Source organism: Prinia subflava, chromosome 27 (genome assembly GCF_021018805.1).
Source record: "Prinia subflava isolate CZ2003 ecotype Zambia chromosome 27, Cam_Psub_1.2, whole genome shotgun sequence".
Lineage (NCBI taxonomy): Eukaryota > Metazoa > Chordata > Aves > Passeriformes > Cisticolidae > Prinia > Prinia subflava.
This window is the reverse complement of record NC_086273.1, coordinates 2,626,153-2,641,214: the sequence shown is the minus strand read 5'-3', so window position 1 is coordinate 2,641,214 and position 15,062 is coordinate 2,626,153. Positions and strand designations below refer to the sequence as shown.

The 15,062-nt window shown below is 50.7% G+C and overlaps 2 protein-coding genes across 2 annotated transcripts in view; both read right to left on the bottom strand.

Annotated features, from left to right (window-relative positions):
- Window positions 1-15,062, bottom strand: part of LOC134562336 (zinc finger protein 664-like) — a 455,591-nt gene that overhangs the window by 194,381 nt on the left and 246,148 nt on the right.
- LOC134562447 (olfactory receptor 14A16-like) lies at window positions 14,014-14,932 on the bottom strand. The gene has a single exon (XM_063419841.1). It carries the CDS (start codon window positions 14,914-14,916, stop codon window positions 14,014-14,016), a length of 903 nt encoding a protein of 300 aa, XP_063275911.1. The 5' UTR covers window positions 14,917-14,932.

Here is a 15,062-nt window from a genome sequence, read left to right as displayed (position 1 = left end):
GCCGGGCGCGCTTTCCCCGCCGCTTCCCGGCGCGCACGCGCCTGCGGAAGCCCGCGGCACCGGGCCGGGCGCGCTTTCTCCGCCGCTTTCCCGTGTGCACGCGCCTGCGGGAACTCGCGGCGCCGCTCCGAACATGCACCCCCTCCCCTCCTGCTGCGCGCACGCGCCAGCAGAAGCCCGCGGCTCCCGTCCGAGCACGCATTCCTCGCCCTCTTCCCCGGCTTTCCCCTGCGCATGCGCACTGGCGCACACCCACGGCTCCGGGCTCTCCCCACCACAAACGTTCAGACCCTGCCCCTCCCCGCTGCCGCCGGCGCCATTTTCAAACCCGTACGGTGGCGGTGCCGGCCGCGTGCTCTCCTGAGCCACGTGCTCGGCGTCTCTGGCCTCCTCGGCCAGTCCTTGCCAGAAAAATCGCACGCGCTGCTGCGCCTCGGGTACCGAACCACCGATCGACGGCAAGGGGACGGGGGAGGGACCTCCGGATGCCCGCGAAGGCTCCGCGGGCGGGGGGGAAGCCGATGGGCTCGGGGTGGGGGTCGGGGGGTTCCCTGAGGGCACCAGGGACTTTGGGCTCGGGCTCCGGGAGGGGGGAAGCGTGCTTGGCTCCCGCGGCTTCTCGCACTCGGATAAATCATTTTCAAACGCCGTTTGCGTGGTGGCCCCCACTCCCAGCTTAGGAGTGGCCAGCAAACACACACGGGCGGCACTCCAGGTCTCTTGTTCTTCCAGCGCTTTCCGTAAACTTTGCTTGACCCTCCCCCATGCTTTAAGGTGTTTCCCGCTCCCTGTGGATTCCGTATCTTCGGCCAGCGCGAGTGTACACCTCCCCCATACCTCCGAATGGAGGATTTCTACTGGGCGCTCTATCACCCCAAGCTCCAGTAATCTTGCCAAAGCAAGTTGTAAATCTCTGGGCTTGCACTCAATCCCCCACTGTCTGTGAATTACACTTACGACCTTCGCGATTGCCTCCATGAGTCTCGCTGGTCCGGGGACGTCTCCCCCGCCGAGGGTCAGTTCCTTTGGCCTGCCCCGGCCGCTGCTCCTGTCTAGGCGAAAAATCCTGACTCCCGAGCGTTTTTCTTGTTCCCGGGTTTCGGCACCAGAATGTTGCCTTCGATATGAGGCAATGGCGACCTGGTTTCAAAGAGTCAGCACGGCAGCTCGACGTCCTCGAGCTACTCGGGCCACTAACACACTGACACCAATGTGGTGGACGGCAAATGGCGGTTTATTGTATTACACATGGGGTTAAATAGTCTAAAGGGTCTTCTACTATGTCAGTGGGAGGGCAAAAGATCTAAAAGTCAGTAGTTAGTGAGAAGCTAATAGAGCTAAGAAGGGCCACCACCGAAGAGACGGGGGGAAGGTCCTTATCTTCCCGTGACATCACGTAATCTTCCGAGCGCCTGTCCCTAGCTATCACCCACACAGATGTCCTTGGCTCTGCAGTGTCACAATTGGACTTCTGGTTACATGAGACCCCAAAGTGTCACACTGGATCCTTGTTTCCCTAAGGTTTTGCTGTGTCACAATATTCTCATCAGTTCAATCACGCCCCAGGGTGACCCAGTGGTCTACCTGGCTTTGCAGTTTTTAAATGGCCCTTGGTTTCATGAGGCCCTGCAGTGCCACACTGGCTCTTGGTTATACAAGAGCCCACAGAGCCACAAGGATTATTTTGCTTTCTCGAGGTCCTGAAGTGTTGTAATGGCCCCTCAGTTCCCTGAGGCTCTGCAATGTCACAATGGACCACTTGGTTCCATTTGCCTCCCCTCTGTCACAAGGGTTCTGTGACTCCATGAGCCCTTGCAGTGCCACAATGCTCTCCATGGTTCCATGAGGCCCTGGAGTGCCACAATGGCCCCTTGGTTCCACAGTATCACAAAAGACACTTGGGTTCATGAGTCCCCTCAGTGATACAATGAATTCCATGGTTCCATGAGGCCCCTCAGTGTAACAATGGTCTCCTTGGCGCTGCAGTGTTCAAATGGTCCCTTGGTTCCTTGAGGCTCCAAAGTGTCACAATGGTCTTCTTGGTTCCATGAGGCCTCTCAGTGTCACAATATCCCTTTTGTTCCATGAGACCCCTTTGTGTCACATAGTCTCTTAGATCCTTGGTCCCCCAAGGCCCTGCAGTGTCACAGTGGATCCTTGGTTCCATAAGGTGTGGCAGTTCAGCAATGATCTCCTTTGTTCCACAGTGTCACCATGGCCTCTTAGTCCCCAGGGGCACCCCGGTGTCCCAACGGTTTCCTTCATCCTAGGGGTCCCTGCAGAGGAACACTGGCCCTTTGGTTCCATGGGGCCCTGCAGTGTCACAATGGCCCCATCATTACAGGAGCTCCTGCTCTGTCACAATGGCCTCCATGGTTCCACAAGGCCCTGCAGTGTCACAGTGGTCCCTTGGTTCCAAGAGGCCCCGGAGTGCCCCAGTGGATTCCCTGGTGGAGCAGTGTCACAATGGAGCCCTGCTTGCACAAGATCCTGCAGTGTCATCAGGGACCCTTGGGTCCACGGGGCACCACAGTGTCACAATTTTCCCCTCAGTTCCACGAGCCCCTGCAGTGTCACAATGGCCCCTTGGTTCCATTGGGCCCCAGGGTCTCACCAGGGTCTCCTTGGTTCCACAGTGGCACAATGGCCCCTTGGTTCAACAAGGCCCTGCAGTGTCACAGTGACCTCCATGGCTCTACGAGGACGCAGAGTGTCACAATGGACTCCTTGCTTCCACTTAGCCCCACAGTGTCACAATGGGATATTTGTTCTGTGGTGCCCTCAGTACGCAGTGTCACTGGGATCCTCTTAGTTCCACAAGGCCCTGCAGTGTCACAATGGCCCCTGGCTTCCCTGGGGGCCTGCAGTGTCACAATCATCACAGAATCACAGAACTAAACAGGTTGGAAAAACCTTTGGAGATCAGCAAGTCACACCTGTGACTAAACACCACCTTCTCACTCAGACCATGGCACCAAGTGCCACATCCAGTCTTTCCTTAAACACCTTCAGGGACAGTGACTCCAGCACCTCCCTGTGCAGCCCCTTCCAGTACCCAATCACCCCCTTTTTGCTAAACATGCTTTATAATGTCCAGCCTAAACGCCCCCTGGTGTATCTTAAGGCTGGGAGAAGAGCCCTAATCCCTGGGAGAAGACCCCAACCCACTCCTGGCTGCACCCTCCTGTCAGGGAGTGGTAGACAGTGATGAGGTCTTCCCTGAGCCTTCTCTTCTCCAGAATAAACAACCCCAGCTCCCTCAGCCTCTCCTCACAGCACTTCTGTTCCACACCTCTCACCAGCCTTGTTGCCCTTTTCTGGACACACTCCAGCCCCTCCATGTCCTTCCTAAATTGGGGGCCCAGAACTGGACACAGCACTCGAGGTGCAGCCTCACCAGTGCCCAGCACAGGGGAAGAATCCCTGCCCTGCTCCTGCTGCCCACACCATTCCTGATCCAGGCCAGGAGCCATTGGCCTTCTTGCCCACCTGCCCACACTGCTGCCTCATGTCCAGCCTGCTGTCCAGCACTGCCCCACGTCCCTTTCTGCCTGCCCACTGTCCAGCCACTCTGTCCCCAGCCTGCAGCACTGCAGGGCTTGTTGTGGCCAAAGTGCAGGACCCGGCCCTTGGTCTTGTTCAGCCTCACCCTGTTGGATTTGGGCCCTGGATCCAGCCTGTGCAGGGCCCTGTGCAGAGCCCTCCTACCCTCCAGCACATCCACACTCACACCCAGCTTGGTGTCACCTGCAAATTTGCTGATGCTGGACTCAATCCCCTCCTGCAGATCCTCAGTGCAGATATTGCAATCCCCGCTGGCTGCCTCTGATCCCTGGGCCATCCTGGGGGTGCCCTGGGATGGCTCTCAAGGGGATCTGTTCCATCCCCTTGCTGGGCACCCAGGGCAGGCTGACAGGCCTGCAGTTCCCCACATCCTCCTTGCAGCCCTTCTTGGGGATGGGCTCCCACTGGCACCTCCAGTCCTCTGGGCCCTCCCTGCTGAGCCAGGACTGAGGAGAAATGATGGAGAGCAGCTTGGGGAGCTCATCCAGCAGCTCCCTCATGGCCCTAGCATGGATCCCATCTGGTCCCAGAGACTCCTGTGAGCATCTGAGTGGCTCAGCAGGTCCCCAGCTGCTTCCTGCTGGATTGCAGGGGGGCTCTTCTGCTCCCTGTGCCCATCTACCAGCTCAGGAGAACTCTTGTCCTTAGGACAACCTGTCTTGTTATTGGAAACCGAGGCAAAGAAGGGGTTTAGTACTGAGCTGGGGAATAAGGTCTTTACCATTTGAAATTCTAAAGCAGGTATTTTTTATTCCACCTGGGTTTCATGGGGGATCTTTTCACCAATTCTTGTACCTGGTCTAGACAGGTTCTGTGTTAAAATACACTTAAATCCCACAAAATTAGACTTCCCCATTAGACTTAGTCTGCACCCATTCCCCACTCACTCTCCACCTTCTTGCAGTTCATATTATAATTAGTCTTGGGTGGTGCCATGGCTCCTGGTGGTTGCAGGCAGGGGTCTTGTGATGAAGTAAGAAGTCTCTCTCCATTTCTGAGCAGGCCCAGTGAAGGTTTGGCCAATTCCCAGGTCAGTTTGTCCTGGCCAAAACCAGGAGCCTGGTTCTTGCTGGTTCCCCAATCAACTCATTCTGCTTCATTTGGTCTTCACAATGCCTAAGTCCTGCTTGACTGAGTTTCAACAATAAACATCTTATCTCTATGACCTTTACCTATGTCACGATCCAAGCAGGAATCGTGATAAGTTCGTGGGATCTCAGAGTGCAAAAAGTGCTCGAGGGGACAATAGTTTAATCATACAACAAATGCACCTTTATTGAGTGCCAACAACACTTGTGATAGAGGGAATAAGAAAGGAAAAATAGGATACAGAGCGAGGAAAGGGGGGCAGGGGGATATAGCTACCAACGGCAGAGGCGTCCTCGTGGCGTGGCGTCTGGCCAATGGATCCGTCTTCTGTCCATGGGGAGATCTCAGAGTGTGAGTCACAGGGGGAAGCTTTTATAGCCATTTCAGAAGCGGGGGCACCTGGCCAACACAGGCAAAAGCGGGAGGGAGCACCCGAAAGTCATTGTGAGGAGCCCCATTGCTCTGGGAATCAGGTGCAACCGTTCAGATCAGGCAGGTCTGGGACAAGCAGGTCTGGGCCTGGTTGCAGGTAAGCACAGGCTGTCCAGCCGTCCATTGTCTTCGTACAAGTTCCCATGGCAGCCATCTCCAGTCCGGTGGACACAGCTGCAGTTCAGTGCTTGGTACACACACACAGAGCGTGGGTTAGGCCGAGCCCCTTGCACACAGTCCCTTCCTTGACAGAGGACCTTGACGAAGGTCGTGAGGCAAAACCAGGGACCCTCAGGCCCCGACTCTCACACCACCCCGTGACTCACAATTGTCGTCAAGATAATTCCGTTGATTCAGCAGCGCGGTTGTGAAGTCTTCAGGACTCATCAAGCCGTCAGTAGCATATCCCGGAAAAATAGGGAAAAAGAGTAGAGGGATAAAGAAAAGTAGGAAAGAGGAAAACAAAAGGGACAAGGAAAAAGGAAACAAAACAAATTGTTATTAATAATTGTTTCTCATTATGTTTACATTCAATTAACCATTAGAAAATCAAACAATTCTAGTTTAACAATTTCAATCAATAATAATTACAATAAAACAATTTTCTTTCAATCAATCAAAACAAATCACAAAAAAAATCAAAATACAACAATCAATTTAAAATATGCATCAAAAGATCCTTACTTTGCTGTTAGTGCAATTCACTCTGTGTCAATAACTTTGTGAATATCCATGTCAAGTGAGCACAAATAACTTTCGTTGTTCCCAAACAATACAAAATTCTAAATTAACAGTTTGCAATTTCTCATCAGTTTGATGGGCCCATTCCCTATACTGGAAAGGATAGAGAATAGCTCCATCATGATTTAAACTTAACACAATAATAAAAAAATATCAAATATACTAAAACATTACATATGATCAATACAAAAACTGTGACTATGTTTATAATAAAGTTTTAAATAAAATTCACTAAGTTCCACCAAAATTGAAAATCTCTTTCAAAATTATTGGCATTGTCCCAAAATATTTTCCAAATTTCAGTAAAGAGACTGCCTTCTTTATAATTGAGGCAGCAACTAACTGCATCCACAACTAAAACTGGAGGCAGCTAATAGCTAAAAGTTTTGTGATCAATTATCAATTTATAATCATTCTACATTTACCAGTTCTCAGTTTAATAATATGTTTGATAATAGCCACTGAGTCGTTCCCAAGGCCAATAAGGACAACTGTAAAAAGTGTTTTCAAATTCTTAATTGTAACAACCAATTTATTAATGAATATTTCTAAATTAATACTATTTAAAATTCTTAATTTTGTTCCTATAACACCAATAATGTTTTAAAATATCACCAGTTTTATCATAGTTTTATGTGGTCTTTATGTCCCTTGGAGTTCTCCTGTGAAAAGTAAATGCAATAAAATCTGCCTTCAAAGGCAGAAAAGTTACTATGAAGGAATTATCCAGGGTGTGTTTATGCTTGGAACTGCCGGGCAAAAAGCAGTGATTTTGGAACATTTGTTAGCCTCCCATCCATAAGGGGTGTGAGAAGCCCATTTGGTCTTTTCACGTTTTGCCCAATCTGGGACAATTTCTGCAGTAAGGTGAGACTGCTTGGGGCAAAAGGGAGGGGCTGTTCCAGTGACTGAGGCAGGTTTGTCTGGGCTGCCATCCAAGTTCATTATCAGATTTTTTACAGCTCCTGCTGAGGCTCTTTCGGTCACCCCGTCAGGTGGGGGGGTTGAATATGGAATAAAAGCTGGAATGACTTTACAAGGGACTCTCAGGACAACAGGTTATTGTACTGACAGTCCTGAAAAAGAAAAACCCCATTCCATCTGGAAAGGTTCTGTATGATAAGTAGGACCAAGTGTTTGGTGGGCAGTTGCCTCAAAAATGAACAATTTTAAAGCCTCCTGATGAGAATCACCCCATTCCCAAATTTTTCCTTTTCTCAGCAAGCTGTAAAGGGGTCTGGCAATTATAGCAAAATCAGGGATGTGTTTTCTCAAAAACACTAGTAATTCTAAAACTTGTTGCAGTTCCTTTGTAGATTCTGGCATTTTAATTTGATTGAAGGAGGTTATCACATGCATGTCATGTTTCTTTTCCATCAAATTCCCAGAAATTTTACTTTCAGGGGAAATTTGTAGATCAAAGCTTTCTAAGTTGGAGATTATTTTCTGTTAGGGATCTTCCACTTCTTCTATTTCATCCCTACCCACAAAAATATCATCGATGCATTGGTAAACAGCTGCATTGTCAGCTATGGGTATTTTTTCTAATTCTTGGGCCAAAGCAGGGTGGGCACGGGTGGGTGAATGTCGGTTCCCTTGAGAAGGAAGGCTTTGCTTTGGCTTGTTGCCTGGGTGCTGAGAGGGGGAGGGTGCAGTGGGTTGAATTGTTAGATTGTTTCTGGGCTCACTGCCCAGATTCTCAGAAGAAAGGTGTGTAATTTGCTGTGACTTTTTAGGGCAGGGTTGCCCTGGCAAATTTGGGTTTTCTCTGGGGACCCCTTTTTTTAATATCTAATAGCAACAAGTGTTGGCGGCTAGTGATCTGTTTTCTTTTCTCTGGTTTTTCACTACAAGGAGTTTTAACATAGTTGGTCAATTCTACTGCAATTTCACTCAATACACAGACATTACGATCACCGGCAGGTGAATTAGATTGAGGGGCTGGGGGCTGGGAGGGGGTAGGATAAGGACTGAAACCACGATCTGTAGATCCGGTTGGTTCACTTGAATTTCCGAGGGATCTGTCTAGCTTTTCTACAGAACTTAAAACAATTGCTATAGGTTTAAGTAATTCCAAAGACTTTTGAATTAAAGGAATCATAATTTCAGGCTTTACAGGCAATTGCATTGGAGAGTCATCGTGTATCATTTGCAGGCAGGCAGCTTTGTGAATGTTTTCCAGGGGCTGTTCGGGAGTACCAACTAAAGTTAAATGGTCTCCCCTTTCCAAGGGGTTATACTCCTCTGCCCAGTGAGCTGAGCATTGAATCAGGGACCACGAGTTATGTTTGTCTCTCATTGTTAAGAAAACTCGATGTCCCCAATACCCACTGGCTTCTTGTTCTGTCAATTTAATTTGATCTCCACCACTGAGAGATACTCGGGAAACATGTCCTGTCTCCAATTCATGAAGGAAACGCAAGTACTCTCCTTTTAGCTTAGATAATTCACTGGTGGTGTCTGGGATTTCTTTAGTGATTATTTGTGGGTCTGAATCTTCATCATTAATAGAGTTGCATTCTGTTTTAACTAGAGGTGTTGTGTTAGGGCAGCAGTGTTCCCCATAATTTTTTACTAACACTAATTCTTTCTGGGGGTAGATCTGATTAATGTGAGGAATTTTTTTTCCTCTGCCTTTTTTGGGAAGTCAGCATTCTCTAAATTTTTAGAAAATTCATCTCCCAAGGCAGTCCGTAGCAAATAATTTTCATCTCACAGCAAATGATTTTCATTTTGAAAAATTTCAACTAAATTTTGAAGGGAGTCAATTATTGCGTTTTCTTCACTTCTTCGCTTAAAGTGAGTTTCTACAGCTGCGGTAAGGCAGGCTCCCAGAACTGAGCAGAGCATGGTTTTATTTTTGCCCAGTTTAAATTTTGTTTCATGTTGTAAAGAACATACTTTATCAACCACATTTTCCAAATTAGACCAGTTATTATTAGCCCAAAATTCCACCTCTGGAGAGGGTCTGGCATTGTGTTTAGCTAGTAGAGCATAAAATTCAGTTTTATGTATAAAATCATTAGCCATTTTGTGTAGGGGATCAGAAAACCACTACAGGGAGGTAATGCTTGGTTGTACACACACACAGCTACGCTGCGTCTCCCCTCTTTCCCTGGGGTGGGTGAAGGGACAAATCCTGTCTGCTGAGGCACTGTTTAGTTACTACAAGTTGTCCCTTCGCTCAACAAGACAGTTTACATACAAAACAATTTCTCTTTTTGCACTAGGTGATCTTTTGTGAAATCCTGAAGACAGATACACCTCAACAGAGTATAGGGCTACTTTTACCTATGTCGGAGTCCATGTTTCCATGGATCCTCCCCAGAGAGTGAAAAGTACAGAGATAGAATTAAAACCTTTAGAAAAATTAGAATATATAAAAGCTTTAGATACATAAAACAGAAATCTAACCCTTAGCCTTAAGCTTTACAGGCCCTAAGTCCTAGTTCAGTGTAGAAGGACACAGCTTTAGGCCTAGTGATAGAGTACAGACATAACAAAAATAGAGTAGGGTACTGTTTATAATTTTTAGTATGAGTTTTATGTACAACAAGGTAGAACCTTATGCTAGTAAGATAGAGTTTTACGTTAATAAATATGCTATGTGCGTAGGTTTTGACGCTGATTTTCGTAGTTTTACGAACTTTAGAATTGTACCTAGATTGGCTAGTGTGTAGATAAAAAATATGAATATGCATTTTGCAATTTGGGATAAAAAGCCTCTGTGTCAGTCAGTCAGTCGGAGGAATTGGTCGAGTGATCAATCTGATCAATCGATCCAACCTCCACCTCCTGCAGCCTGAGGAAGGAGCCTTGCCAGGGAGCCAGATGGGATTCTAAAGGTATCATCTATTGTAGCCTGGGATCTGGGCCCTGGGGTCCCGTCCCTTCCTCCTGAGAGGGTTCGGGACCCCAGGGATCCTCCCTGGCCCCTGCGATCCCGTCCCTTCCCTTCTTCCCTGTGGCGTTTGCCCCGGGACTCTGTTCGGGGCTGCTGGGGAGTCTGTGAGGGTTCCTGTCTCTGCAACTGGGAACTGCAAGGGTTTGGGACCCCGGGACCCTTCCTTGTCCCTGTGACCCTGCTTTCGGGAACTCTGCCGAGTTGGGGACCCCTCCACTGCCACTGTGATCCCCACGGCCGGGACCCCTGTCTGGGATCTGTGATCTTGTGTTCCCTTTCTGTTATTGTGACCCCACAGTTAGAAAATCCTGCTCCAGATGGGAGGCTGATTTACCTAGAGGCTGTAATGTCAGATATGTGCTTTGCTTATAGTCTTACGAGTTTTGCTTGTTAGAAATTCTATGCTTTGTTTGCTGTTTCATTAGAACTTTGTGTGTTAAGATTTCTATGCTTTGGTTATTGTCTTGTTTAGACTTTGTTTGCCTAGGTTTGTAATTGATTGTATTGTAAAGCCGCTCTTAGAACTCTCGCACATTCAGATACATGTTTTGTAAATAAACCACTCTATTTAGATACTAAAATGCTGTAAGACCTTTTAGAAACTTAATACCCGTACCTGACCTAGGCAACCTAGATGTCTACAGTATGCGAGGAATTCCTCCTCCTGTTACAGACTACAGACAACCTGCAACCCCTCTGTCTATCAGGATCCTGTCACGGTGACACCAATTTTAATGTCATGATCCGATGAATGGTCATGATGGTTCGTTTTGATTTCAAAGTGCAAAAAGAGGCAAAGAGAACTTAGTTCAAGTAAAATCAATATTTCTTTATTGATACACACAGTATGCGATAGAGGAAAAGAGAATGAAAGAGAGAGAAAAGAAGATAAGGGGGGGTTATAGCTACCGAAAGCAGACATGAGTCCTCGTGGCGTGGCACCAACAGACCACGTCTGCAGTCCTTGTGCCGCGCCAATGGATCCGTCTTCTCCGTCGGGGAAGCCTCAGAGGCTCTCTTTTTGGGGTGCCTATTACAGTCCTTTTTTGAGGCGAGAGGCAACAGGCCAGGAAGGAGGGGAGACCTCGTGAGTGTTGCAGAATGAAGGAGCAGGGCAGGCTGGACTTGGTCAGCACAGTCTGTTCGGAGCAAACACAGTTCCACAAACACGGCCCAGATACCGTGACAGTTCCCTTGTTCCTGCACAGGTCTCTGAGGGGGGCGTCTTGGTCCAGTGAATGCTCCTGAAGGGAGAAACCTGGGTCCCACCTCAGTCAGGCCAGAACTCCTGTGCTGTGGTTTAGGGTTCTTGGGGTCTCAGCCTCTCACAGTCATAAGACAGATGAGGGATCTTCGGACCGAATCTCTTAAAGCATCCTCATAGAACCATGGAGGCCACTGTGACACTGCAGGGCCTTGTTGAACCAAGGGGCCATTGTGCCTCTGTGGAACCAAGGAGACCCTGGTGAGACCCTGATGTCCAATGGAACCAAGGGGCCATTGTGACACTGCAGGGGCTCGTGGAACTGAGGGAACAATTGTGACACTGTGGTGCCCCGTGGAACCAAGGGTCCCTGATGACATTGCAGGATCTTGTGTAAGCAGGGCTCCATTGGGACACTGCAGGAACAAGGAATTCATGGTGGCACTCAGAGGCCTCATGGATGCAAGAGGCCCCTGTGACACTGCAGGGCCTTGTGGACCCATGGAGGCCATTGTGACAGAGCAGGAGCTCCTGTAATGATGGGGCCATTGTGACACTGCAGGGCCCCATGGAACCAAGGGGCCAGAGCTCCTCTGCAGGGACCCCTGAAATGAAGGAAACAACTTGAAACCAGGATTCCCCTTGGGACAAAGAGGCCATTGTGACACCGTAGAAACAAGGAAAACGTTGCTGCACTGCCAGACTTCATGGAACCAAGGATCCATTTTCACATTGTAGGGCCCAAGGATCCAAGGGACGTTGTGACACCAAGGGGTTCCATGGAATCAAAGGGACACTGTGACACTGGGAGGCCTAAAGGAATCATGCAGACCATTGTGACACTCTAGGGCCTCATGGAACCATGGTGACACCAAGCTGGGTGTGAGTGTGGATGTGCTGGAGGGTAGGAGGGCTGTGCACAGGGCCCTGCACAGGCTGGATCCAGGGCCCAAATCCAACAGGGGGAGGCTGAACAAGACCAAGGGCCGGGTCCTGCACTTTGGCCACAACAAGCCCTGCAGTGCTCCAGGCTGGGGACAGAGTGGCTGGACAGTGGGCAGGCAGAAAGGGACGTGGGGCAGTGCTGGACAGCAGGCTGGACATGAAGCAGCAGTGTGGGCAGGTGGGCAAGAAGGCCAATGGCTCCTGGCCTGGATCAGGAATGGTGTGGGCAGCAGGAGCAGGGCAGGGATTCTTCCCTTGTGCTGGGCACTGGTGAGGCTGCAGCTCGAGTGCTGTGTCCAGTTCTGGGCCCCCAATTTAGGAAGGACATGGAGGGGCTGGAGCGTGTCCAGAGAAGGGCAACAAGGCTGGTGAGGGGTGTGGAACACAAGTCCTGTGAGGAGTGTCTGAGGGAGCTGGGGTTGTTAATCCTGGAGAAGAGGAGGCTCAGGGGAGACAAGGTGGTGTCAGGGCACAGGTTGGACTTGATGATCTCCAAGGCCTTTTCAACCTTGCTGATTCTGTGATTCTCTGAAACCCCCCTTGCAGCAGTTGCAGGATGAGCCCTGGGCCTCCTCTTGAGAAGGTGCAGCAGCCCAGGTCCCTCAGCTTCTCCTCACAGCCCCAAAGCCCATCCTGCAGAGTCCTGCAGAGCCTCTGCAGCCCCTCCTCATTGCCCAGAGCAGGGAGCCCCACAGGCAGACACAGCAGGGCAGATGTGCCCCCCTGGCCTGTGGTGCCTCTGGGAAGGGAGCAGCAGGAGGCACTGCAGGAGCCTGCAGACAATTCCTGAAGCACTTGGAGGATGATCCTGCTCCCCAAGGGACGTTCCCAGGGTGCCAGGTCAGGAACTTAAATGGGGAGTGGGGCCAGAGAGGAAAGGGCAAACAGGGATGGGCTGTTTTCAGGGGAGGGGACAGGGGTGGGAAACTGGAAGAAATTTTTAGAGGGAAGTGTAAAGAATGCAATGGTGAAGCAAACGAAATGCTCAGGGCAGTTTGGAGGTGGTTGTCAGGCAGCCCTGGCTCTGAGCAACAACATCTGCAGTGGCACAGGAAACTCACATAGGAACAAACTTTCTGGCTGACTGCAGAGGCCACAACAAACCTGAGTGGTTTACCTCCTGTCCCCCAGCCCTTCCTGGCCCCAGGGACTGATGGCATTTGTGCTCACTCAGGTTCATCTCCCCACATCAACACCATGGGGATGCTCACGCCTGCTCTGGGCAGTGCAAACAGGGGCTCCTGAGGCAGTGCTGCCGTGGCTGTGCCTGCAAGGATGCAGCACCTGTGTGAGCTGGGGGAGAGACCAGGGCTGCAGAGGGGGGATGTTGTTGGCAGGTGCATGAGGACGCTCTGGGCCGCTGCCCTGGGGTGTCCAGCACAGTGGGGATGGATCAGGCCCTGCTCTGCTGCTCCTTCCCGTCTCCCCCAGGGACCTTGCAGAGCCCCAGCCATGCTGTTTGCCCCCAGCCTGCCCACGGCCAGCCTGGGGCTGCTGACGGGGCTTTTCTGTGCTGAGCATTGGCCTGGCCGTGTTGTGGAGAGAGCCTGGGCAAGGAGCCTGCAGCCCCCAGGCCCTGGCCTGAGGCGTCAGCGCTGCCCCAGCAGTGCCCATGGCCTGTCCCTGCTGCAGCCCCGGCACTGCCACCCCCAGCCCTGTGCCCGGCCCCGAGAGCACTCAGGCCCTACAGCAACAGCAGGGCCAGGAGGGCAGCGGGGCAGGGCCACGGCAGCAGCACTGGCAACACCAAGTGCTGCTGCTGCTGGGCACAGCTGCTGTGCCAGCACTGATCTGCCCCAGCTCTGCACACAGACATTGCTGCTGCAGCCACACAGAAGGGAACAAAAGCGGGATCACCAGTGAAAATTTTGTGGGAGATCCTTCAGTTTGTTTAAAGCAACTTGGAGTGCAGGCTCTCATTGACTCAGTCTGAGGCCATAGCAAAGATGGATAGAAAAAACATCAGAAAGGACACAAAAATATTACTTGCTTCTAGACAACATTGGAAAAGTTAAACATAGAGAAAGAACCTCAAAAATGAAACCAGGAAAAAATATCAAAGATTACTTATATTGCAAATGATTTACAGAAATTTGCCAGCAGTTAAATGTTTTTGAAACCCTCCAGTGATCAGTCACCACACTGCAGCTTTGAGCTCCTGGTTCCTCAGGCTGTAGATGAGGGGGTTAAAGGCTGGAGGCACCACCGAGTACAGAACTGACAGTGCCAGATCCAGGGATGGGGAGGAGATGGAGGGGGGCTTCAGGTAGGCAAATGTGCCAGTGCTGAGGAACAGGGAGACCACAGCCAGGTGAGGGAGGCAGGTGGAAAAGGCTTTGTGCCGTCCCTGCTCAGAGGGGATCCTCAGCACAGCCCTGAAGATCTGCACATAGGAGAAAACAATGAACATAAAACAGCAAAAATTGAAACAGACAGTAACAGCAAGAAGCCCAAGTTCCCTGTGGTGGGATTTGGAGCAGGAGAGCTTGATGATGTGTGGGATTTCACAGAAGAACTGGCCCAGAGCATTGCCATGGCACAGGGGCAGGGAAAATGTATTGGCTGTGTGCAGCAGAGCAGTGAGAAAGGCACTGGCCCAGGCAGCTGCTGCCATGTGGGCACAAGCTCTGCTGCCCAGGAGGGTCCCGTAGTGCAGGGGTTTGCAGATGGACACGTAGCGGTCGTAGCACATGATGGTCAGGAGATAATACTCTGCTCCAGTGAAAAAGAAAAACAGAAAGAGCTGTGCAGCACATCCTTCATAGGAGATGTTCGTGGTGTCCCAGAGGGAATTGTGCATGGCTTTGGGGACAGTGGTGCAGATGGAGCCCAGGTCGCTGAGGGCCAGGTTGAGCAGGAAGAAGAACATGGGGCTGTGCAGGAGGTGGCCGCAGGCTACGGCACTGATGATGAGGCCGTTGGCCAGGAGGGCAGCCAGGGAGATGGCCAGGAAGAGGCAGAAGTGCAGGAGCTGCAGCTGCCGCGTGTGTGCCAATGGCAGCAGGAGGAAGTGGCTGATGGAGCTGCTGTTGGACATTTCTTCACTCTGGTCATTGTGGCCTGTTGAAAGAAGACAATGACTAGCTGAGTTACTGCCTCGTCTCCAGCATTTATTGCACCTTGAATACTGGGGAACCCACAGTGGAACCAGAGCTCCCTGTATCCCAGTGCAGTCAGACCGCC